General features: G+C 46.0%; 1 protein-coding gene and 1 non-coding gene across 8 annotated transcripts; both read right to left on the bottom strand.

The window, feature by feature from the left end:
* Positions 1–1,331: 1,331 nt before the first annotated feature.
* Positions 1,332–26,299, bottom strand: Dcun1d2 (defective in cullin neddylation 1 domain containing 2). 7 transcript variants are annotated; one of them, XM_087900724.1, is made up of 7 exons: positions 26,162–26,299; positions 20,593–20,809; positions 18,524–18,692; positions 12,508–12,638; positions 6,754–6,836; positions 4,266–4,362; positions 1,332–3,333 (listed from the first exon to the last, which is right to left on the bottom strand). In XM_087900724.1, exons 2-7 carry the CDS (start codon positions 20,765–20,767, stop codon positions 3,254–3,256), a joined length of 735 nt encoding a protein of 244 aa, XP_087756850.1. In that variant the 5' UTR covers positions 20,768–20,809; positions 26,162–26,299; the 3' UTR covers positions 1,332–3,253. The 7 variants fall into 7 exon arrangements, 6 of the variants coding, with proteins under 6 accessions (XP_087756850.1, XP_048312181.1, XP_087756849.1 ...); XM_048456224.3 differs by lacking the exon at positions 26,162–26,299 and adding an exon at positions 26,033–26,161; XM_087900723.1 differs by lacking the exon at positions 26,162–26,299 and adding an exon at positions 26,006–26,025.
* On the bottom strand, positions 22,902–23,007 carry LOC125414568 (U6 spliceosomal RNA). Its single transcript, XR_007236309.1, has one exon. It is a non-coding gene; the product is annotated as a U6 spliceosomal RNA (small nuclear RNA).
* Positions 26,300–26,347: the final 48 nt, after the last annotated feature.

The raw sequence follows: 26,347 nt of genomic DNA, 5'->3' as shown, positions 1-26,347 counted from the left end.
TACATTATTAGTGGCCCCCTTTTATCTGCCCTCTTCCACTCAGAATAATGTTGAGATACATCCATTGTAGTTTTGTTTTTAGAAAACTTTTCTAATTATATTGGGAGGGCTGTGGGAGCGGCACCATGATAGCGCTATTATCTGGTGTACATGAGGCCCTCGCTTGGATCTTCAGCACCATAAAAAAAGACACGAGAGGAAAGTTTAGAAGATGCAGCCCTCCTAACTCTTATGAAGAAATATTATTTCTCATTTTTGTGTCCAGCCAGGGGCTCCAGTGCTCAGCTTTAGAGTGGCGCATGTCTTGGCAAGTGCGGTGAAATCTGGTTATGCCACCTCAAGTTTCATGTTGTAAACAATCCTGCCTGCTCATGGAATTATTAACTAATATGAGGCTGGGTAGGGCACACTTTATAAAGCCAGGGCTCTTGGTTTGAAATGAACTATAAGGATGGTGACCTCCCTATTCCCTCTCAAGCACAAACCCTGCAGGCACAGACCCCAGCTGGCCCTCCTGTGATCTGGTCTGCCATACCCAGAATGGGCAGGGGGCCACGTGGGCTTAAATACAACTGGTAAGAACTTTGGTGTGTAGCATGCTGTGTTTCCTGTGGGCACAATTCTCAGTCAGAAGCAACCCCTCAAAACCAGGATGTATATCGTGATAAGACAAACAGAAGGAGCGGGCAACAGACAGCCACCCATTTCAGGTAGACGGAGCTAAGCTATGCCCAAGGACTCAAGGAGAGGAACTTGGTTAAGGACGTCTGGGAACAACTTCCACACTATTTGGCCGAAATCCCAAACAAAATAAGGCTGTCTCGCCGGTTTGTCTATCTGACAATCGTTCAGAGGCCTCCTGTTACAGCATGCTAGACACAGCAGCAGGCACTGGAAGAGTCTTCCCTCTGTGCCCAGAGCACGGAGTTCAAATCGCACTGAACATAAACTAACAAACACTGCACCCGCATCACTTAGACAGCGATGATGCTGGCTGTTCTGGAAATGCCTGGCAGGTACCAAGTGGGGCAGATTATATGCATTTCTTAAACCTGCTGTGTTTGGCAAACGTGTTTTAAACATAACTATGGCTCAACTGGTATACCTATGTGCAGGTCCCACACGTCCGGCATATTGTCCTGAGACAGAGACCCAGACAAATGAAGCTGCCTCCAATACACTCATTTGCCTGGTGAGGCATTACAGGCAGTGTGGCCAAGGGTTTGCTTGCTGTTGCTACTGGGGGCCTTTCCGCTTGTCCAAGCCGAAGACCAGGGCTTTGATGTGCACAGGAAGGAATCTGTGCAGCCAAGAACAAAGGACAGCACAACACCAGGGAAAATACTTTATTTACCATTACTCAAGTATTCAGCATTTCTGTAACATGCACAGTTCAAGTGAAAATGACAGAACAGAGAGCACAGGTCTTTGAAAAGCCTTTATCGGTTCCTAGTGCATCGCAGCCTACTGACAATCCCATAGAACTGAAAACTTTAAAGTTACGTTTATTTATTTAATTTGTTGTGTAAGTACATGTGTGTAGGGGGAATACATGCATTTCATGGCACATGTGTGGAGTCGGTTCTCTCCCACCATGTGGCTCCCAGGGATTGAACTCGGGTTGTCAGGCTAGGCAGCATGTGCCTTAGCCTGCTGAGTCCTATCGCTGGTCTTCCTGAAGAATGTTAAATCTTAAAAATAATAGTGTATTGCAGACCTTCAGAATTTAGTTATTTGTACCCATAAATCTCTCCGAACAGAGGTTAACTCTATGTCAGGAACCCACAAAGCCTGGAAGGCTGCTTTGTTTTCCAAGTTTCCGTTAAGTCAGTTTGGTTACGTACACTCTCAAAGATGCTCCAGTTGTCCCTTTTGCGGACCTGTAGACGGGTCCCTAGATGTCATCTCACACAGTGAGGGTTGGCTCTGTGGAGACTGGCCTCCTGTCCAGTTCGCCATCGCCTCTGCGAGACCCATCCACCGTCAATAGTCCATCTCACTGTAGGGCACACAAGCTGCTTCCTAAATCAGGGGCATGTCCCATCACCAGAAGCCACCCCGACTGCATATCCGGGACATGCTTTCTGCGTATAGGCATCTGATCAGTTCCCCATCCTGAAGTGGGCCCAGCATATCTGCTCCACAGCCACGCTGTAGGCCGGGCAGCAAGGCACGCGTGTGACACCAAGTCTTGGCAAGTGTGAGGTAGGGTCAGCACAGTGATGTTCAAAGCTTAACACCAGATGAGCGGACAGGCCCTCCGTGCCTGTGCACACCAGATGAGCGGACAGTACCCAGGCCCTCCATGCCCGTGTGCACGAGGGGGTCTTGAGCAGATAAACACCAGAAAAGCAGACAGTGACATGGCGCAGACAAATGAGACAGAGGCTTTGTGGGTAGACGCTTTCGGATGATGTGTGTTTTTGCTTCCAAATTCATATGGCTATCCAAGGGCTGGACACTGGGCACTGAAGACATAATAGACAGGTGAAGGGAACCAGTGCATTGATTTGTAAATCTAATTCATCACTCAAAAAGAAGTATTTCTCATGGAAAAAAATGTCCTTTTAAATATAATAAAATATATTAAAAAAATAAGAAACTTCTCAGGAGGCAGCATCCAGGCCTAATAATCATAACCTTATTAGAAGTAAAACAGGCCCGGCAGCTTGTAAACAGTGTGAAGTGGCCCTGCTGGACTCCAGCCTGTGCCATCCCTGTGCAAACTGCAACAGTGTCTTCTACAGAAAATAAAAACAGGATATCTAGTAAATCTAGAGATTTGATAATTCAGAACTATCCATCTCGAATACAAGATTAAAAGCAGCAGGCTCTCTGGAAAGGCCGTCTTCATCAGGGTTTGCTTCTGACAGCTTGGACTTGTAAAAAGACACACCGTTCCGAGGACATGGATGCTATTTTGAGGCATAATTACAACGTGATTCCACGGCTTTGGAAACCGCTGGCGCTCACCTTCACAGCGTGAACTGAACTGCATGCTCTCAGCCCTGCGCACAGGTTCTAAGCTGCTCTCTGTAAAGGCATGCATGCAGGCAGCTCCTGAAGCAACAGCTCTGATGACACGTCCCTAACTTCCTGAGGAGCTTCTCGGTTCCTACGTGGCAGCCACTGCAGCCTTTAAGCGGAGTAAGGATTTGTTTCATGAATGGACGAGGAAGACTTCTGAAGTCAGCAACAAGTGCACACAGCAACCCAGGACCCGGTCATCTTATCCTCCACAGCTGACTTCCGCTTAGAGAGGGCCGCGCTTCCCACCTGTGACTACTGGTCGGGCATATTCTACAAAGTCGTCTATAAGGACAGGCCAGGCTCCTGAAGGAAAACAAACAGATTTTTAAAATAAGTCTTAGAGCAGTATTTTTATATGAAAAATATTCTTTCCCCAATTCTGTCATCTAAAGAACCAGACGATCTGAAGCTTGCGCAACATGCGTCTGATCAAACGACTCAGTTCTGCTGTTTCAGGAGGTAGGGTCAGAGAGTGGTGGGGGTGACGGCCTGAGACCACACTCCCACTGCCTGGGCCTACAAGGTGGCCTCTCAGGCCTCAGCCAATTTATGGGCAGTTAGAACCCGCTGCTTGGGAATGGGAATAAACGGACCCGCTGCTTCCTAGGGGCCGAGGAGCATTAACCCTTCACCATGGACATTCTTGCTCTGGCTCCTTACCCGACTCCCCAGCCAACCATGAGCAGGGCACCCAGGCTCACAAAGCTCCTCTGGCAGCACTGGCAGCCTCACACGCTAGCTGTTTTTACCAGGGACAGTTATGGTTCCTGAGAACCAAGCTGTCTACATTCAGCTGTCCCTTCTTTTATACAAGAAGCATTCATTAGGCGTTTGGCGTTTGGTATGAGCTGGGCACTGTACTGCGTGTAGAGGACACAGATGGGAAGGACAGGACATGAACTGGATGCTGTCAGCTACAGGGTCACATGTCACAAGACATGAAGAGTAAAGGGAAGGCCAGCTGCCAGGACCAGGCTGGTCAGGGACCAGTGCTACTCCTCTAGTGTGGGGTTCTCTGGCACAGGGACTATGCAGACTTGTGGTCACATCTCCAGTCATCCTAACCAGGTTTTATGCAGCTCTAGAAGCTGACAAGGAAGTAAGTCAGTATCTTATCCCTGTGGGTGGGTGGTCCTTCTGGGGTGATGTCTGCCCTCACTCTGGAGGTGGTCCATTAGCATCCACAGGAGGCATCCTGGGGAACCCTGTGAAGTCAGTCCTACAACTTATAGTACCTTCTTCATCATAGTTAGACAAGTCATCTGCAATCATGTTTCCGAAATCTAGGAGGAGGTTCCAAGTGTCCCTGGGAATTGATCGTTTGTGGTGCTCCTAATACATAAGAGAAAAACATCCACCAGGTTAAGGTTCAGATCGGTTGGGGCACACTGCCTTAGCAAGTGGTCCTCCCCAGCGTGACGAGGGGCAAGGACTCACAACTATCACAACTAAAAGTAATAGTCCCTCAGAGCAACTGGATGTGTTGTGTGCCAAAGTCCAAATAAAGAGCACTGATGTACTTTAGACTATTAAAATTATACATTCCGGTCTGGTCAGAGGGAAGGCCAGTCCTTACCACTCCCCTAAGCCTGTTCAGAAACGATGCAGGAAGATATGGAGTCCCATTTCTACTTATCCTATTTCCTCACGTCTGTATTTCTATATATCAAGTATTTCTCGACTGGGATGAGATAATTATCTAAAAATATCTTTGCTACTCAATATTCCAGGTATATCACAAACATGGAGACCAATATGATAACTGTACCACAGAAAGGCAAGTTCTGAGGCAAAGCTGAGCCTCCGTGGCTCCTGTATCCGCCAGCTCTCACCTTGCTTACAAAAGCACTCATTCCCTTGAACTTAACACTAACACGCCAGCCAATGCATGCACGTAACATAAAGAGCTTCTATGCTTGTTATATGTGAATGCTATCGTTAATTTTTTTCCCATTTATCTATTTCTACACATGTGCAAAGGTCAGAGGACAACTTGTGGGGGGCTGGGGGTAGGTTCTCTCCTTCCACTATTTGGGTTCTGGGATCAAACTCCAGTCATCAGACTTGGTGGCTGACACCCTTATCAGCTGAGCCATCTTGCCTGGCCTTGTCTTGTACCTTTATATATATATATATTTTGGAAGCCTGTTTATTTACTAACTTTATTCTTATATAGTATATTACGACATCAACTGTTGGACTGTCGGTGGTTTTTACAGTTTGCTCCCCCGCCAGCTGACATGGCAATCTAACTCCGCTGCTCTGTCCTCTCTTCTACTGGGGAGACACTCTCATCTTTATCAGTCTTCCCATCGGCGGCGCTGCATGCGTCCTAACACTCTGTGGACTCCACGATGTGCTAGCACCTTCTTACTTCTGTACGCATGGCTGTGGAGGCCTCTGGACAATGTCCTATAATTTGGGTGTAACCAAGAGATGAGAAGCTGGTGAAATAGGCCAGTAATCCTAGATACTTAGTAGGCTAGATTGGAAGATCCCAAATTCAAGGCTGCTTGACCTCAGCAAGACCATGCCTCAAACACGAGTGGAACTAGAGATGTAGTTCACATGTAGAGCACATGCCTAGCATGCAGGAGGCTGCAGGCTCCATCCCAAGTATCACCAAATGAGTAAAGGAGGAACTGGGCATTGCTTTGTCAACACTGACATTCTATAAGTAACATGGCATATGACATGAACATTCCCCGGCCACTAAGACAGGGCTTGTCCTCCACAGGCCACACTCTCGACTGCTATCACTAGATAGAGAAACTGAGGCACACAGAAGCAATATGCCCAAGGTCACAATCTTGCCCATGGCTGAGCAGGGTGCATGCCAGCTGGGGTGGAGAAGAGGAGGGGTGCACCCAGTCTGGTCACAAGGTGTGCTGTGGGAAGCGTGACCTTTTTTGATGGATGTGACAGTGTGGAAGGTCTGGGTATCTCTGCTGTCACCAGGACCATCTTTTGTGGCTCCAGGACATTCCGCTCATTTCCGATAGCTCACAACTAACCTGGCTGTCCCACGATACAGGGTCCAGCACAGCCACAATGTCATCCTCATCACACCCTACAGAAGCCTCCTGTTCATCTTGTGTGTGGGCAGAACAGATTTTAGAACACTGTCAGATTACAGACCTATACGATGACTAGGACACCTCTAGACAAAATCTGGTCCACACTCTAAGAGTCCAGAGCAGTGTGCAGCGAGTGTGGTCCTGGTACTTCATGGACTTGAAGTTCCTCAGAGGAGATGGCAGGCTGAGAGCTGCTGAGATCAGCTGAGAGCTGCTGACAACATTCTAGAAAAAGCAGCTGTGTAGAGAAGAGCCTCGGAGCAGCTCCCACCTGCAGCTCTTCAAGGCTGTGTAGAGAAGAGCCTCGGAGCAGCTCCCACCTGCAGCAAGCGGTCAATCTGTGCAGTCCTGGACTGATGTCTGAACGCCTTTACAATCGTATTTTAATCAGATGCCTACACCCAGTCTTAGCATTTTATTTATCTATTTGGTTACTTATTTATTTTGAGACACAATCTCACTCCGTAGCCCAGGCTGGCCTGGAGCCTACTATGTAGATCAGACTTAAACTCACAGAGATCCACCTGCCTTACCCTCCTGAGTTGTGGGATTAAAGGCGTGTACCCCTATGTAGGGCCCAGGCCTTAGCATTTTAAATAAGAAAAACTTCTCGACTGGGCACACAAGGCAAGAAACAGTCACTTACCAGCAGAAATGTGTTCCAAAGATCTAAAAATTTAAACCTTCCCGACAATACTAACTTCCAATATGCAACAGCCATTTCTAAATCTGTCAGAGAGAAATGGGAATGGGGGAGAAAGAGGGAGGAAGGGAAGGAGAGAGGGAGAGAGGGAGAGAGGGAGAGAGAGAGAGAGAGAGAGAGAAAGAGAGAGAGATTAATAAATCGCAGTCTGTTTCTGGAAATGCCATGTGATCTAATTCTATGAACCTGAGGAAGTTACTTAGGCAGCACTTGTGTATTATTTGGACATGCAAGCAGCTGCCCCCAGTTAACCAATTCTGGAGACTCGCATTCCACGTGTATCAGACTTAACTTTGCCTGATCCAGCCTATTATTACTATTAGCATATATCATTTATTCAGAAAGGAGGCCACTGCCATTTTCAAGGGATAAGCTGAACATTAAAGGACCCATTTAGAAGGGAGGGATCAGTTTTCTCCAGCAAACTTGCTTCATGGTCATGTACACTACGACAGATTCGACTGTCTTAGAACTACCTGATTCACAAGCAAACTGGACAGCCTAAGGACCCGGAATTTTTCACTGCACAGTTAAGACAGATTTCTACATATAGAGAAAACTATTTTCACTACTACACAGTTGGTAAAAATTTAGGTTATTTATCAATCAAACCCAATTTCCTCTCCCTCAACTAGAAGACGGTGAGCACTTCACCACGCTTAAGCAAATCTACACTGTAAGGCTTGTCTGTAAGCTGTGTATCTCATGGGAAATGGGGGCTGGGTTTCAGGTGGCTCTGGAACAGAATTTCCAGAGTTTTCGGGAATAGCTGTCTACTCCCTGCTCGCTGCAAACGTGAGCTTTTTAGTACCTTCTCCTTACATGCTAGACGCAGCAGGTCTACCTCTAAGCCCATTTTAATCCTGATGAATACTTCTCACTACAGGCAATAAAAGGACAGCTACGCTGAAATAATCTCCTAATTACATTTCTGCATACGCCAGATAGAGCAATGCGAGAAGCAGATCAACAAGTATATTAAGGACACAGATTAGTATAAATACGAAATCCACAAAAAGCACTTTTCAAGATTTTCTCCTGAATCTGGTTTGATCCCATTTGAAGGAAAATTACTGATGTCATTGCTCCAATTTGGGACTTCCAGGGCTGCCCATTACTAACACTAACAAGCTAGAGACGAATGGCTGGTGGCCAGCGGTGGACAGGACGGTTATTCGGTTATTCCCTGTGGGCTTACAGGGTACGCTGCAGGTCTGAGCCGTCCTAAGCACCCTGGAGCCACCATGGAAAGGAGCAAGTCAGAGAGGTCCAATCATGGCGTGTGGAGGGCTTGCTAGGCCTTACCTATGGGACCCGCAGTGTAAGGCTAAGACGATTAGTCTTGTCCTGCTTATAAGTCTACATCCTTATCCCTTAGGAAGAACATTAAGTGAGATCTAGAGTCAACTCATCTTAATGATGTAAAGCGCTCACACTGGGAAATGGAGGCGAACCTGAGGAGGAAAGGAAAATAGAGTTTTATGGCATACTTTATAATCTGGTTGCGTCTGGGTTAGCTTTGGTCCTAGAACCCTTCTTATAAAGTATCTCATCTGGACGTTCACGAGTTAACACGACCGTAAAGTGAAAGTACGCATTTCTAACATTTAATATTCCTCTGCACAAAATGTCAGGCTATCCAAGTGAGCTCGGGCTATTTGCAGAATAATAACTACAAAATTCTCAAACAGCAGACCTTGAGTCTGAAATCGGGGCCACAGTTACTCTGTAATGAGAATGTTTGGCATCAATTTCTTTTCCAATGTAAAAAGTCCATTTCATGATTAAAAAAATGCTTGTAGGCACTGGGCGGTGGTGGTGCACGCCTTTAATCCCAGCACTCAGGAGGCAGAGGCAGGTGGATCTCTGTGAGTTCGAGGCCAGCCTGGTCTACAAGAGCTAGTTCCAGGACAGGCTCCAAACTATAGAGAAACCCTGCCTTGAAAAACAAAAACAAAACAAAATAGAAAAGAAAAGAAAAGAAAAGAAAAGAAAAGAAAATGCTAGAAGGCAAGGCTAGTTAGAATCACACCTGTAATGTTCCACTTGACAAAGCATCCTCTGTTCAGGAAAAAAACAGCTGGTTAGCATGAACGCTTATTTCCTCAAAAGTCAAGGTTCTCCGAGCTCGCTGACTTCAGATGGCAGCCAGCATCAACTCACTGACGTTTCCGCATCACAACAAAGCAGCACACTGAGGTGCAGCTCAGCAGCTGAGTACTCACCCTAGTGTGTGTGAGGCTCTGCGTACAAACACAGGAGCAAGCACATGTGTGCTTGTGCATGCGTGTGCGCACACACACAAACATGCCGAATAAAGCTTAATTACCTCTTTGTGTTGCCAGAAGGTTTTCCTCCACCTCACCTGCTCCCACTGCACGAGTTTCTTTACACCCTTAGCTCCCACAGCCACTTAGCAAACAACCACTCTGAGGCTTATTATCAGCTACAATTGTTTGGCCAATGTCTTTCTTATTGGCTAGTTCTAACTACTGAATTAACCCATTTCCACACATCTGTGTAGCTGCACACAAAGCTGTGGCTTACCAGTGAGGCATGTTACCCCTTTGGCAGCTATGGTGTCTCCTCGACTCCGCCCACTCTCTATTTGCACTTCTCACCTAGCTTTACTGCTAAGCCATTGGCTGAAACAGCTTTATTCATCAACCAGCAAAAGCAACACATATACAGAAGGACCTCCCACACCATCCTAGCTGAGATTAACTATCTGCTGAGTACAAAATGAAGAACGGCATCACACGGAAACATTGCAGCTGGGCGCAATGGCAGAAAGGTCGCTTGAGCCCGAGACTTTGGGGTCAGTATGGATAAATTAAGAAATCTTGTCTCAAAAAACACCATTACTTATTGGCAGGCACAGCCACAAAAACACAAGGCAAGAAGACAGCAACGCTCTGTTGATGCCACACCTCACAGAAAGATGTGCCTCTTCTAGGATGCAGAGTCAAGCCTGCCCGTGCCAATTCTTTGGCAGACAGACTGCACAACACGGATGCTCTGGAAAAGCTGACAGTTCTGCTTCTAGTTTACAGCCATGGAGTGATTCACATTTTAGTTCTTTTGCAAAGGCCCTCAGAACACTTCCTCAGATAATGTGTGACTATTTGGTGTGTTCACACTTTCTAATCATTCTCTTGAGAGGCTTTAAATTTCTTAACAGAATTTTATTTTCTCTCAGGCAGAAGCAGGAGGATCTCTCTGAGTCCAAGGTCAGCCTAGACTACACAGAAAAGTCCCAGGCTAGCCAAGTGCTACCTACATAGAGAGACACTAGTCAAAATAAAATCATAAAAATTTAAAATGATGAAGTTGTGCAGACCCTGAAGGGTGAGGACCAGTTTGAACTTCCAACACCGATGTGAAAAGCTGGTGCTGGGCTGGAGAGATGACTCGGAGGTCAAGAGCACTGGCTGCTCTTCCAGAGGACCAGATTCAATTCCCAGCACCCACATGGCAGCTCACGACCATCTGTAACTCCAGTTCCTAGGGATGTGATGTCCTCTTCTGGCCTTTGTGCACAGGCTGAGCTGGTCTAGATTTCTGAATAGCAGGGATGACGGGGACCGTGTGCACAGGCTGAGCTGGTCTAGATTTCTGAATAGCAGGGATGACGGGGACCATGTGCACAGGCTGAGGAGGACTTGTTGGTTAAGATTCTTGCTTCCCTGTCTTATTCCTAACATCCGAATGTACCATTGGGATGGTTATTGTTCTGGCCCAGACTTTTGCTTTGTACTAACACCACTAGGAACAGCCAAAATTCTAATGTCACCAGGATCTTGTCGCCAACGCCTGGGTCTCCAGACATATTGCCTTGGACCGCTGGCCTCCTTACTCCACCAGGAAGGCTTTGCAAGAGCCTTCCTGGGCCCGGACCGATTGGCTACAGGACACCCAGCAGAAGAGCTGTGTTAATGGCTGGCTCCTTTTTCTCAGTTAAACAAAGGTTGGTCTCTAAAAATGGGTCGAGGGTTGCAGAGATGATTCAATGATTACAAATGGACAATTACAATTCTCAGCACCACACAGTAGCTAACAACTGTCTGTAACTCCAGCTCCCACGGGACACAACACCCTCATTGGGTGTGCCACTGATGTGGTGCATAGACGTACAGGCAGGCAAATCACTCAAACATATAGAACAGAAATATGTGAATCTCAGAAAAGTGAAAAAAGTTAAAAGGGCAGAATATAGGAAACCGGCTACCTTCCTTTCTTCCCATGACCTGTGATACACAGGGCTTTGCTATGCCTTCCTCCTGGTATACTCAGCCCTGGGGACCAGATCCTGAAGTAACAAGGCCAGTATACATCTAAGCACAAACACATGTGCCTCAGTCACCTCTTACCAACTGCTTCACCTGACTGTGCTGCTTGCATCCCATGCGTGTGGGACGGTATTAGCCCCAAATCTCTCCATTGGTTTCATGCTGGAGATGAACCCCAAGATTGTGTGCAGGCTGAGACTGTAATCCACCGCTGCCCCACACTCCTTAGCCCTGGCAGCTTTGGACAAGGATCATTGCGTGAGGGTTTTCCCAGAAGCTGGCAGGAAGTGGTGGCGTTTCCACCTTCTGAAATTCTAGGGGATCTATTCAGACAAGTTTCTAAATGCAACCCCAAAGGCTGGCCAGCCTTTGGTTCCTGATCTGATCTGAGAGGTAGTGTGGCCTCAGATCACTGCATAGGCAGATCAGCCTGGAGGAAAGGCTGGCCACGGCCCAGTACACCAACATTAAAACATCAACACCAGAGAAGACAAATGAGACGAAGAAAGCAACCCGAGGGACTGCTTTACAAGGGGCAGGAAGGAAAATCTCTTGACTCTTCAAATCTGTACCATGTTGGAGGGGAAGGAGGACGTGATGCCGGTGACAACCTGACAGGAGGATGGGGCAGGAAAGACAGACGGAGGTGAGAACAGGCAGGCGCACATCTGTGCACAGGCATGTGGTGTTCGAACGGGTACTGAATGTGAGCCCTTGCACCAGGCAGGCTTCGGCACGTCTGGGTCACAGCCCTTTCTAACTCCTTTGTAGTGCTCAGTGCTTTCTCTGTTACTGCCTCTGTGTCAACTTTATCTTCTAAACATTCCTTCTAATATGTAACAGGTTTCACAAAAATACACAAGGCCTTTTACAAAGTCTAGGCAAGTCATTGTGGGTTGATATGGATACTTCTTAGGAAGAAACAAGCCAGTACTCAGATGCAGAACTAAATAAAACCCCAATAAATCAAAACCTCAGACTGAAATTTTCAGCTACGAGCTTCCCAGACGTGCACATCTATAGTGAAGCATGAGTGGGATTGTACAACTCTGGGAGGAGCCGTGATGCAGTGTGGGACACAGCAGAGCCGGTAGAGCTGGCTCAAGGCCTGGCCGGCAAAACCACCATGCAAGAGAACAAGTCCCAAACATTCAGACTGTTAGCGGACTGGTAGTAACAGAGAACATAAAACACAAAGTAGTTCACATTTTAAATTTAAAACATTTAAACTTGGAAAGCAAGAGACATTCTCAACTGATATTTCCAGTTACACGAGGACTGAGTGGAACAGAGAACCTAAGAGACAGCACTGTCACGGCCGTCTGTCCGTCTGCTGCAATCCCACTGATTCTGTCCACGTACAACAGGACTCAGGTCGGCACCTTGCAAACCTGGAGTTCATACTCACCTAAACCCTTCTGCCCAGGGTTCTTGGCGAAGGTAAAGGTGAACTGGTAAAAGTCTTTAAACTTGGCTGAGTCCTTGAGCTCTTGCTCCAGCTTGGGAAGAAGAGCTTTCAGCTTCTCTGTGCTGTCACACCTGCGACAACAGAGAAGCTTGTTACTTGCCATCTGCCTGTCCACCGTTCCTCATCTCCCGGGTTCCCTTGCAAGGCTGTTAAGATCAAGTAGCTGCCGAGCTGCAGCCACACTGAGGCCTCTGGCTGTGCACATTAAATCGTGAAAGGACGGCACGTGCTGTTTGACTGCTTCTTTTTAAGACAGGGTTTCTCTGTGGAACCCAGTCCTGGAACTCACTCTGTAGACCAGACTTGCTTCAAACTCAAAGATCCACCTGCCTCTGCCTCCTGAGTGCTGGGATTAAAGGTGTGCGCCACCACCACTCGGTGGTATGTGCTGTTAAGTCAGGGAAAAGCAAACCACACAGAGGACAACTGTGTCCTCTGTCCACAGCAAGGCCAAGTGAGGTGGCTCAGGGATAAGATGCAAAGTCCACGTTTATTCACTGACCATGAACCTGGGACCCCCTGTCAGTCTGGGCCATTGCCAGCACTGCGCTGCAACAGGAGGGAAAGAAGCCTCATCGCTTAAGCATTTAACGTTAACTGTAGCAAGTTCAGTCTGAAATAGTCAGGTGATAAACCTACTTTGTTTTGGTGTTTTGAATCAGTTTCTCTATGTAGTCCTGACTGTCCTGGAACTCACTGGGCAAACCAGGCTGGTTTTCAACCCACTGCCTTCCCAGTGCTGCAATTAAAGGAGTGCACCACCTTGCCCAGGCTGTATGTTTTAAAGACTGATTTTCCTCTAAAAAGACAATCACCTTTAAAAACAGCAATCAGCCTGGGCTGGGGTGTGGCTCAGCAGTAGAGGACTTGCCTACTATACGTAGGCCCTGGACTCCATCCCCAGCTCTGTAAAACAAAACAGACAAAAGCTCCCAGACATAAAACAATCCCAAAATACCTCAGTAAAAATATTAATTGTTCTTTAAGGCATAAATGGGGAGCAGCGAAACAAATTGGTCTCTTTTGCTTCAACTGTCCAACAGGGAACAGAGTAAGAATGGTACTCAACCACTTAGCCAAGGTGAGCTTTAACCCAAGAAAGACAAACTGGAGGAAGTCTCACACCCCAGACTATCCACTATTCCACACCCTTATGGGATGTGGACGCGGGACTAATGCAGTGACTCCCGTTGGTGACCCATGCCCCAGGCACCACCTCCAGGTAGCACAGCTGAGTGGCAGGTGCCCAGGTCCACAGAGGCTGAGCACTTCCCCTCTCTGGAGAGGCAGGGCCCACTCTCTCGTTCTTCTAGCTCTACCACCACGACAGCACTGCTACACCCTGGAGCTCGACACAAACGTGAACCCACGCTGCTCCGTGCCTGGTCTTTGGGGCCTATGTCAGGTGTGTGAGGTTCATCCTGCAGTGTGCAGATGCAACTTAGCCATTGCCTTTTCATAGGAATTGTACATATATATAATTTGTAGAACATACTGATGGTGATTGTGTCAGCTGTTCATAATTTTATTATCACAAGAAATGTTAGCATCTCTACACACGCAGCCTGGGCACACGTGAACATACTTCTCTCCAGGCGTGTGTCACTGGGAGAAGCAGGGTCGGTGTGGCAACACCCACACACCATGGCCTTCCCAGGCCTAGCTCCCCACTGCTTGCCGCTGGGTCTTATTTCAGCCAACCTGCACCTAAGCTTCCGGGATGAATGAGACCTTGCTTCTGATATTTTCTCTGGCTCCTGGGAAACCTTTCAGGAAGCCTTGTTCTCATGTGTGGCTCGCTTTCCAAGGGGCCTTTCACCATCTATTGAGTTCTTCAAGAGGTCTGAGCCCTTGTCCGCAGGCAGCTTTATAATGCTCACACCTGGAATGTTCTGTGTCTTTTTGCTTTGTACGATGAGAAGTTTTCATTTACCTATTTTTGGCCCAACACTCTAAAAAAAGTCCTTCCCCAGGGACTGGAAAGACGGCTCAGTGGTTAAGAGCACTGACTAATCTTCCAGGGGACCCGGGTTCAATTCCCAGCACCCACAAGGCAGCTCACAACTGTGTGTAACTCCAGGATCCAACACCTTCACACACAGGCAAACCACCAAGGAAATAAAAAAAAATTAATTAATTTAAAAAGTCCTTCATTATGTTTATTGGGCGACATTGTAAAACTTACCCTTTTGCATGATCATAAAGTTACTTTCTGCATTATTTATTAGAGGTTAAATGTTTTCAGCATTGAGAACTATAATCCACTTGAAACTGATTTTTATATACGTTGTAACAGGGATCAAAATCAAACAGATTTAGAAATCATCTTCCTTTTATGAAGCTGTCCATTAGAGCTGGATATCTTTTTGTTAAAAGCTTGTACGGGAAGCCATTCCAAGATTTTTCTTTGAAATTTTAAATTACAGACTCTGGTAGTGTCCCCCATAGGTTCACATGTTTGAATACTTGGTTCCCAGTTAGTGGAACTGTTTGGAAAGGACTGGGGGTGTGGCCTGGGAGGAGGCGTGTCATTGGGAGTGGGCTTTGAGATTTCAAAAGACTTTCAACATTCCATCATCTCTCTTGCTGACCAAGAGGGGAGCCCTCAGCGGTTCCTGCCACCATGCCTGTGTTCTGCCATAATGGGTTCCAACCCTCTAATCAAACGCTTTCTTCCATAAATTGCCTTGGTCATGGTGTTTTTATCACAGCGATAGAAAAGTAAGACACAGGTTGAAATGCTTAAGAGTTACAAAATTACCACAATTTTCTATTTCTTTCCATGTCAGTTTTCAGCAAGTTGTATTTAAAAAAACATTTCTCTACTTCAAACAGGCTGCTAAGTTTAGGTATAAATTTGTTTGTGATGTCTGCCACTTCTTTAAGTTATTTGATTTTATAATTCTCTAAGGCAATGAGCTCCTGCTTTTGCTGATTATCAGGTTTTCCATTTAGTAGTTTCTATTAAACTACTGCTTTTTTGTTTTTGGTTTGTTTGTTTTGAAACGGGGTCTTATTGTGTAGCCCTGGCTGACCTGGAAATCACTATGTAGGCAAGGTTGCCCTCAAATTCAGAGATCTCTCTGCCTCTGCCTCCCCAGTGCTGGGATTAAAAGTGTGCGCCACCACTGTCTGGTTATCCTCCTGTTTCTTGTATTTTCCTCTTGCTGACTCTCCTCCTCATCTTCAAGTACTAGATACTGAACCCAGGGTTGGGACCATGCTAAGTTCTGTCACGAATACCTCGCCTACCCAACTCTGTTTTTCTACTTGGATGGATGGTTATTCTGCTGGCTAGTTTTATGTCAACTTGATAAAACCTCTCACCATTTGGGTGGAGGAACTCTCAATTTTGAAAGTGCCTCCATGTGACTAGCCTTGCAGGCAAGTCTGTGGAGTACTGTCTTGTTTAGTGATAGATGTGGGAGGGTTCACTGATGTGATACCATCCCTGGGAATGTGTTCGATAATACAAAAAAAAGCAGGCTGAGCAAGCCATGGGGAGTAGGCCATTAAGTAGTGTTCCTCCATAGCTTCTGCTTCAGTCCCAGCCTCCAAGTTCCTGCCCTGCATGAGTTGCTGCCCCGACTTCCCTCGGTGACCACTGTTACCTGAAAGTGTAAGCTGAACTCTTTCCTTCCCAAGCTCTTGGCCCTGGTGTTTGCTCGGAGCAACAGAGATCCCAACTAAGACAGATCGCGTTATTAACTGCTCGCCTGTTTTCTTTCCTTAGCATTTGAGGAGCAAAGTTCTACAAGTTTTTAAGGCCAGCACTTTCTTCAGCATTGGGCTGGCTAGTTTTTATGTCAACTTGGCACAAGCTAGAGGCATCCTCAGTTGAGCAAATGCCTCCACAAGGTCTGGTTGTAGGCAAGCCTGCAGGGCATTTTCTTAGTTAGTGATGTAAGTGGGAGCTTTAGGGACAACTTTACAGGTTTTCAGTTGCAATGACCCATGGAATCATTAATTAATCAGCCTCATTTCTCAAGGCCAACCCATCAGGGTCAGGGACTCTGTATTGGAGATTAGCCAAGGTGCAAGGCATATTGGAATTACTGCCTTGTGAATAAAGTGGCTGCTTCTTGAGATAGATTTCTCTGTAGTTTACCCCTATCTGTTACAAATTTAGGATTTATCTACCATAGTTCAGCACTATTTGATCATTTACTGGGCACAATTTCCCCTATGCATTTGGGGCTTACTGATTACGTCCCCTAGCTATGTGTGAAGACAGTCTCAGTCAAGAAACCTGCTTCCCAACTACCAGGTCTCTGCTAACTTCTTCAATGTAAACATAGAGATCTGCCTTCCTGCAATTATCAGGAAGTGTTCTGGGTCCAGGAAAAAGCATTCCATTTAAGACATTCTCAGATATCAAAGGACATAGCTGTTGATTCATAGCTTCTCAGATAGAAAACATAAGCAGGCCCTGGTTACCTGACTTATAGACAAGAAAAGCAACGACCTAAAACTAACCTCGCACTAAAAGAGCCCTAAGCCCTCATCTCACCTCCACCATAGTCTATTGATAATCTTAGTTCAGGAGATTTACTGCTTGTGTTTCACTCTGAGGAGACATAACTAATCATCTACCCACAGCCTGCCTCTGATAGGCATCAAGACCCAGACCTGATCATTTAGAGGCTTGAGTCTCCTCGTTTCAGCTGCTTAGAGTAAATGGTGTAAACTTCAGATCTGAAAGTCCCTTAGCTTGCAACATTTGGAAAAAGTGCTAATGGACCAAGGACCATAAACAGGCCTTGTCTGTGTACTGGAGTTGCCTGGCTACTTTCTGTGCCTGCAAGATTTTGAGGGTCTCTATAGCTGGGTAAGAACAAGGAGAGTTAACCAAGGCTGGAGCAGAAGCTGGCGTAGAAGTGTCCCAGAATTCAGCAGGTAGGAAAATGAAGAGGAAAAAGAATGTAGCAGAGAAGTGGAACGGGAATTAGAATTGAGACCGAGAATTGGAGCTAAGAAATAACAGTTAGGACAGAAGAATTAGAAGAGAGAACAATGAAGAGACACCCTGAGGAAGAATCGCCTGTGAGTTAATTTGTTTCTCCCCTCGGATCCCCTTAGTTATTTCTCCTTCGCTGGCTGTAGCGCGTTGGCTGAACCTTGAAGGGCCTGAGGGGCTGGTACCCCAAAGAACCCTGTTTTTCAGCAACTCAAAACAACTGCCTCTAAAGCATCAACAGCGAATGAGAGTGTCAGAAATGTCAGCAAGGGGAACACGCTGGCCTTTATATAACCTCACAAAGCAGTTCAATATGTTTAGCAATGAAAAGGTATTTTTGTTGGGCGTTTTCATGTACTTTTGTGTCACATCTGTTAAATGAGCAACACCTAAAGTTATTAATCCTAACTGTTAGGCAGAATAGAGAAACAAAAACCAAAATGGTATTATTTTATTGACATTTAATACAACCACATAAGAAATTATATATTTAGTACAAAAATGAGTGGTTAAAAATTTTACCCTGCTATTATTCACTGTTAATTCAAACTTGGAAGACTATTTTTTTTTAAATTTTAAACTTTATTTTTAGTAATTTAAATTATACATGTATGAATGGGCACACGTGTGTATATGTATTATGCATGTATGCAGACACCAGAAGAGGCCAAAGGAGTCAGATCCCCTAGCATTTGAGTTACAAGCCGAGGATGTGAACCAGCTGACAGGGGTGCTGGGAACTGAACTATGGCCTCTGCCAGCAGTGCAAGTTCTTAACCATGTGCTATCTCCTCACACAACAGAAGGAAATTTTTAAGTTTAAAGAATACGAAGATTTAATGTGAATAAAGATAGTAGAAGAAAACCTGAGTTTGAAAGGAAACTAAAGGCTTATAATACATAAAGAAAATGCATGTATATGAAATAAGTATTTGTAAGTGGTTGAAAAATGATCTGTATCTTTCCTTCTGAAAAGTTTAAAACGAGAAATTTACTTACCCCAGTTCTGTCATGCCATCCACAAATTCCTTTTTGCTAAATTCACATTGAGTGGCAGCCCTGAACTTCCATGCTATGACCAAAACGCTAATACTGGCAGGGTCCAGGTTCAAATCATCACAGAACTGCTGGATCCCATCAACTCCGATTTTGTTTTCATCCTGTGGGTCTGTTGTTAAAATTAGGGGGGAAAACATCATACTACATTGAAAAGCAATCCTAAAAATAGTTTCTTAGAATCATACTATATCAAGTATTTCAGCCACACCAGTCAGTGAACAACCATTTTCTATTAAGTATGAAATAAATACGGAGAGTTAAAAATCTATCCAGAAAGAAAGAAAGAAAATCTTAACACCTAGAAAGAACACTGAAACTCTTGTAAAGAGATGTCATCATTAAGAATTAAGGGCTGAGCACAATCTCAGAGAGGAATGCTTGCATGGTGTGCTTGAGGCCCTGGGTTCTAACATCAATAGGAAAACTAAAACCAAAGCCAAAACTCTGTTTAACTTCTAGCTGAGGACGAAGCTATGTAATGGAGGCTTGCTCCATTTGGGCACACATGCTGTGAGTTTATCTCCAGTTCAGACTCTGAAAAACAGAGGGAAGGGAAAGAAGAGTGCTCACAATTCTACCAAGGCAAAAATGATTGGTTGTTTTCTTCTTAAGTAATTTTATTTGCCAGCTCTAATGTGTTGGGAGCTATAGATCCTTGGCCCCTTGACTTTCTTTGCCTGCAGCTGAAAGATCCCGAGAGTTGGGTGAGCTAAGGATACCTATATAAGCTGCCCCTGAGCACAGTAAAGGGGGATTGGCATTCTTGTATCAAGGATGACCCATGTCCGTGTCTGTGTCTCTCTCTGTGTGTCTCTATGTGTTTCTAAGTCTCCAGGCCCAGTTCCTGGCTCGAGTACCAGTCCTGTAGTGGCATGGGCGCTACAGGACAGTACAGGACCGTTCAGAGTGTTGGTTCCTCTGGAACTGAAATTACAAAGGGTTGTGAATTACCACATAGATACTGGGAACCAAACCCCAGTCCTCTGCAATTCAGCAAGTGCTCTAGCTGCTGAGCCGTTTCTCCAACCCCACCATCTTACCTCTTACACAGGATCTCTCACTGAGCCTGAGCCTGCAGCGTGATGCTTTGGCTATATTTGCTGGCTAGTGAGCCCCTGGGACCCACCTGTGTCTACTCTCCTGGGCGTGGAGTTACCAGCATGTGTCTCCACACTTGGCTTTTGTGTGGGTGCTGGGGATCTGAACTCAGGTCCTCATGCTTGGCCTGCAAGTCCTTGGCTCACTGATCTGTCTCTCCAGCCCTACACCTACTCTAAATGATGCCCTTGCTGTCTTTTGAGACAGGGTTGTGTTGTGGATCCCAGGCTTGTCTTGAATTTGCAGCAATTCTCTTGCCTCAGCTTCCCAAGTCCTGGGATATACCATGGTGACCAACAGCAAAGAAAAATTGATGACACAAATAAAATTAATAAAATCAGACATCTTTGTAATTATATTATACGTGGAGTAACCCTCTCCAGGCTTATGGGAAAAAAGGTCTATTAAAAACAAAACAAAACCAATAAAAACCCCTGCTTGAGCCTCAACAGAAGAGCATTTTGGGAAAATGCATTCACAGGTACAGCACGCTGAAACAGTAGCCTGTAAAGCCCTGTTGGACGTCCTCAGCATGTACAGAACAGGGATTGAGGGGTTAGGTGAAGGCTTTTGACTCCTTCCCTCATCTCCAGCCTTTCTGCAAAGGAGAGTGGGCTCTAGAACTACACACAAGGAGGAGGCGTCTGAGACATCACGCGTGTGCTTGTCCACTACCATCACCCGTGTGCTCGTCCACCAGCATCACCCGTGCTCCTCATCCACCAGCATCACCCGTGCTCCTCATCCACCAGCCTCACCCGTGTGCTCGTCCACCAGCATCACCCGTGTGCTTGTCCACTAGCATCATCCGTGTGCTCGTCCACCAGCATCACCCGTGTGCTCGTCCACTACCATCATCCGAGATGCGCACTACAGCGTTTGGTTGGCTTTGCTGCCATTTTACCCCTTACCTTTGTACCTGCCATAGAGCTGCTCCAGTTTCTTCTGGTCCACAGTGCTCTTCATAGACTCTCGGTGGAACGCCTCTGGGTTTTGGAAGAAACTGTCTGTAGCCTCATCTAGTTTCCACTCATTCTGTGTCAGGCAGTAGATGGCAGTTTTCTCGCTAGCTTGTGTGCATGCCATGAACTGGCGGACTTTGTCCTTCTGAGTTGATTTAAGTTTATGCTTTAGGATGAAAAAAAAAGGTGAGAAAGCCAATGAATCTATGTTTGCTCAGCCTCGATTCTTTGTTTTTGTTTTGTTTTTTGGGACAGGGTTTTATTGCATAGTCTTAGTTGTCCTAGAACTTACTTTGTAGACCAGGCTGGCCTCGAACTCACAGGGATTCACCTGCCACTGCATCCTGAGTGCTGGGACTAAAGGCATGCACCACCACAGCATGGCATACCTCTATTCTTAACACCTACATTTTAACTGGATTTATTTTTCTTGTTGGACTCAACTTTCAGAATAGCAGGGACCAAAACCTTGCTCTTCATCAGTCAAAAGACTGCATCATCTCCTGAAAATGGAAATGAAAGCATATCTACAGTAATAAATATATAAAAGTTTAATGAAAAGTCGATGAAAATCAACCTTTTATAGGAAATATACTATAAGCCAGGAGTGGAGATGCACATGAGTAATCAGAATGTGGGAGCCAGAGACAGGGGGACTATGAATGAGTTCAAGGCCAGCCTCTCTGGGCTATACTGGGAGTCCTGTCTATAAAAAGTAAATAAATAAATAAGCAAGCTAGCCAAGTATGGTGGTGCATACCTTTAATTGCAGCATATGGGAAGCAGAGGCAGGTGGATATTCAGAGGCCAGTCTGGTTTACAAAGAAAGTTCCAGGCCAGCCAGGGTTACAAAGTGAGTCTGTCTTAAAAAAAAAAAAAAAGTAAGAAAAGTAAAGCATGTTCCCTTTGTATAAAATAGAATCTCCACCCTTAAAACATTAGCACAATATCTCAGTAATACACATCTGGTCCCCTGCCAATCACACAGGGACCTGATGCCATCACGGGGGCCCACCTGCAGAGCCAGCAGCTTCCACTGACTTCGGGCTCCAGTGAATACTGATGAAATGGGCAGTTTGGAAGCACTACTGTTTTAAGGCTTTTCTTAGTTTAGGAGCAGAACGGTGCTGATGGAAACACACAAATATCTAAGCGCGACGCTGGAGGAAATTACAAAGGGCCACAAGGGAGCACACAAAGCGCGTGTGATGGGATAAAACAGGCAATGCTGTCCATGAGACGAAAACTGGGGCAGCGGCTGTGGGGAGGCAGGAATAGCACTGCCGAGGACAAGGAACCGCGCTATATATAGTCCGGGGCGAAACAGGAGCGCATCTGCATGCTTGCCGACCAGCACGGCCACGCCCCTAAGGTAACTTGGGGAAAGCAATACCAGAAGTGATGAGCTCGTTTCTAGAAATCAAAACAGAGTCCATAATATACGGTTTCTTTCTTTATTTGGTAGAACTGGGGATCAAACCCAGGATCTCATGCACACGATGAAGCGCCAAGCTACAGCGGTCTGTCACCGGTCCTGAGGCTTCTTTTTTTAATACAAGAAGCTTTAAACAATAATAAAGGAACAGTTTTTACTTGAGAGGATTGCACTTATCTTGTTCAAATAAAGATGAGAATTTATAGTAGTAACAGAATAAATCTTAACTTACAGAAATACATAATGAATAGCAAGGTGCAGAAGAAGAAATAAAGGGGGGGAGGGCAGGAATGAGATTAAAACAAAGACACGAATATCATGTACAAGAACTGAAAATGGGCTGAAAAGCAGACTCCAAGCCACAGCAAAGAAGAAAAGGGGACTAGGTTAGGAAAATCTCTTGTAATAACACGTAAAATATCTACCAATGGATACGACAAAGTTCTGTGCTCCTGGCCTCAATCCTGAGGAAAATGGTTCTCACAGTCCCTTATGAAATAAGACACATGCAATGTCCCCTGTAAAGACGCAGATATCAACAATAAACAACAAAGCACATTCCGGAGTCGTTCTAAGGCAAACTATGCTTACATCAAAGCACCAATGTTGACCCAGAAGGAGAGTAAGATGATGAAGTCCAAATACAGCACACTTGAGTGGGCACTGCAGATCCTGGGTGCTGAGACCTTCGGGGGACTCACAGTGACAAAAGTTTTTCCAAGACTCTAAAATGTCACCAGTCTCATGCTCTTCTTCTCCCTGAGCATGCAGGAGAGACCTCAACTCCATGGTTATTTGTGATATAAAAAGAGGATGAACACACACACACACACACACACACACCTTTTCATGTGTCATCCTTGCACAGGGCCATGCTAATCGTCTCTGCACGGCTCTGATCTTAGTATATGTGCTGCCAAAGTGAGCACAAGAACTTATCGTTTAGGATGCTGGGCAGGAGATATTTTCATAGATGTAAAAAAAAAAAATGAGTTCACTATTGCAACATCCCCCACCAGACACAGTCTCTTTGTGTAGTCCTGGCTGTCCTAGACTCAGTTTGTAGACCAGGTTGGCCTTGAACTCATAGAGGTGGCCTGCCTCTTCCCCTGAGTGCTGAGATTAAAGGTGTGTGCTATCACCTCCTGGCTGCAAATTCCTTTAAAAAAGATTTTGGAAATTTTATTATTTTCATCTGTATGTGTGTTTTGCTTGCTTTTATGTCTGTGCACCATGTGTGTGCAGTTTCCATGGAGGTCAGCAGAGGGTGGTGAATACCCCAAGACTCTAGATGTGGATAATTGTAAGCTGCCATGTGAGTGCTGGGAATCAATTCCAGGTCTTCTGGAAGAGCAGCCAGGTACTCTTAAAAGCTGAGCCATCTCCAGGCTCCATTACTACAAATTTTAAATATGTTTATTTTAAAATATAAGTGACTATATATTCATCTAAACTTCTGACATGGTAAATTCTAATGACCACTATTATTTATATACTAATAATATGTAAGTTCTTAAGAGAAAGGCATAGGCAATAAATACCACAAGCTACAGGCATACAGTCTCTCACACACACTCAGCTTTGCAGAGTAAAAGCCAACGGTTCAGACACTATGCACATGCAAATAAACTTTACAGGCCTGGCTTGTTGCCTCTAATATGCTGCCCCAATATAGGTTCTGGGGAAATACATTCTACACACTATTCCTTAAAGCTGAGCCTTCAAAAGGACTAGACAAAGAATCCAAGATACGTTCTTGGCTAAGATCAAATTTAGTTAAATTAGAGTAAATCTTATGCACTATCATAGTTACCTGACAACTGATAGAGACAGTATCTTTTTATGAATCTGACAATCTCCCTAAAGGATGACTGGAAAAGCCAGAACATCTGTCTTGAAAAATCAAAAAAGAAAAAAAGAAAAAAACAAAACAAACAAGCAAACAAAAAAAATAGCTAAGAGAACTCAGGTCCAATGGGAAGAAAGGGGAATTGGTAATAATTTTCTTAAGAAAAATGGCTTATAAACTAAAAATTTAAAAGAAAATAAAAGAGCTCCAAGTTCATTCATGTAAGCAGATAAGAAATCCATGCCAAGGTCTACTTAGGCAAGTGACTTTAGATAAAGTTTAGCATGTCCTGGAACCAAAGTCCTAGAGGACATTTTCTATGTCTCATTATTTTATTGTTTAAAATGCACAGAATTTTTTAGTGCAAGTTGTTTACAATTACTTTGTGTGTGTGTGTGTGTGTGTGTGTGTGTGTGTGTGTGTGTGTGTGTGTAGGTCAGAAAACAACTTGTACTGTTGGTTTTACTTATTCATCATCTGGATTCCAGGGACTGAACCAGGGTCATTAGGCTTTAACGGCTGAGCCATCACTTCAGCCTGAACTGGTAAGGGTTAATTAACCCTTTTGCTCGATTAAATTACAGTAAAACATTTCATTTTAAGAAAACCATCTCAAGAAGAGATGGATGGAGCTCCTTCAGGGGACAACCTTTTGGGTGCGGTCTCTGCCCAACGTTTTCAATGGCTCATCTGCCTCACTTTCACAAGTTTACACACTACATTTACAGTAGCCCACTGAGAGAGTGCCTGATGCCACTGACCAGGGTTTTCAAAGTCTCCTACAGAGCTCAGCAGAGTGCCTCACACACAACCACAGCTGCTCAGAATCATTTCAGCAAGTGATAATCGATCAGATAAACAGAAAGCGGGACAAGCGGACCTTTTGAACAGCAGAGGCTGGCATGAATAGGGACAGGTGACCTGAACAGCACAAGTTGGAACGAAAAAGCTTCAAACGCTTTATGTGTTACCTCGTGTACAAGAAGGCACAATTTAGGCACACGGGTGCTTCGATTTAAAAAAAAAAATCTGTAAAATGTCCTTCCGGAGACACCTCCTCTTAGGTTCACAGGACAATCATTTGATCAAATAAACTTGTGGCCCACTTTAGGTTGACTGTGCTTTCGCAGGTCCAGGCCTGGAGAGTGGGTCCTTAAATCCAACCGCCTCCAGATTTTCAGCCTCCCAGTTAAGTGCACAGGCATAAGTGGCTTGGCCGCTGGCTCTACTAGTTGCTGATCAGGAGAGTCTTTCGGCTGCTCTTCTCAATTATTTCTTGCTTTCTGGGTTCATACCTTCTAGTTTTCCAGCCTCCCACTTCTCAGTATCCATTCCATCCCCTCTTGATTCCTTAAGACGCTCTCCCAAAGAACCATGTGCTTTCCTTTGCACAAACTCCAAGACAAGCAGACATCGCACTAGGGACAGAGACAAAACTTGTCTCCCTGGGCTCCCGTCCGCCCGCAGCCTCTCTGAGCATGGCTACCCCAAACCTAAGGAAAGGGGTTGTCAGGCGCCCCTCCCGCGATCTACTCCTGTGCACAGATCTTCTAGGCTAACCCTCCTCTACCTCGGCGTCCTGCCCATCTCTCCTGTCTCCAGGATCCCCAGCCTGATCTTGGCTTTGGAAGAGAGCGAGCAATTGGTGATATCCAATCCCGACGCAGGATCTCAAACCATCCTCACTCTGCGGAGTCAGGCGCCTGCACCACCTCCCGGGGATTGCTTCCTTCCATCTCTTCCAGAAACCTCCACGGACCAAGGCAGAGCTCGGCCAGTTCCGCCGCCGCCGGCGTCACTGTCCACTCAGACGCGGTCGGCTCCGCCCATCAGGCAGGTGTCACCCGTCGCACTCACAGCCCCGTCCCGCCCTCTGGTCCGAGCAGCACTGGGCCGGTCAGGCGCCTTTGCCCTCCCAGAGACCCAACCGGGCTCCCCACACCTACAGGCAGAGCCAGGCCTCTCCAAGTCAACCATGTCCCTCCCTCAACGCCCCGACGGGGACACCGGGCCTCCTCCGCCCAATGATCCTGAAACCCGCACAGAGCGGTGACCTCCGCGCCCGCCTCTGGCCGCACCCGCCAAGCGCAAACGCTGCCACCTACCATGCTCCCCAACGCTGCCGAAGCGGCTCCAATTTTCTGCGCAAGCGCACGCCGCTCTCCTCTGCGCAGGCGACCGCTACCGCGGCTAGCTGCAGGTTTTCTGCGCAGGCGCACTATACTGGCGCTCACTTTGGCTGGCTGGGACGATAACTCAGTCTCCAATTCTCCGCGTGCAGTGTAGACAGGTGCCCTTCCGGCCTGACGCTCGGCGTTTTGGGCAAGCCGTGACCTCTCTTTCGGAGGCCATTGCTGTTTTCTGGCCCTTAGGTACGCACTCACTGGAAGGAAACAATCTTTAGAAACTACAGTTCCCGG

The sequence above is a fragment of the Myodes glareolus genome, chromosome 23 (genome assembly GCF_982192425.1).
Source record: "Myodes glareolus chromosome 23, mMyoGla1.1, whole genome shotgun sequence".
Classification (NCBI taxonomy): Eukaryota; Metazoa; Chordata; class Mammalia; order Rodentia; family Cricetidae; genus Myodes; species Myodes glareolus.
This window is presented reverse-complemented; position numbering and strand designations above follow the sequence as displayed.

Bases quoted from the DNA above. Each gene is read 5' to 3' on its own strand.
- Dcun1d2 (XM_048456222.3), bottom strand. From the start codon at position 22,936: ATGACACATGAAAAGGTGTGTGTGTGTGTGTGTGTGTGTGTTCATCCT. The intron at 12,639-18,523 runs GTAAGTAAATTT...CTGTTGTCGCAG, and splicing joins GATGGCATGACAGAACTGGG to GTGTGACAGCACAGAGAAGC. The intron at 4,363-6,753 runs GTAAGTGACTGT...CTTATGTATTAG, and splicing joins TTTGGAACACATTTCTGCTG to GAGCACCACAAACGATCAAT.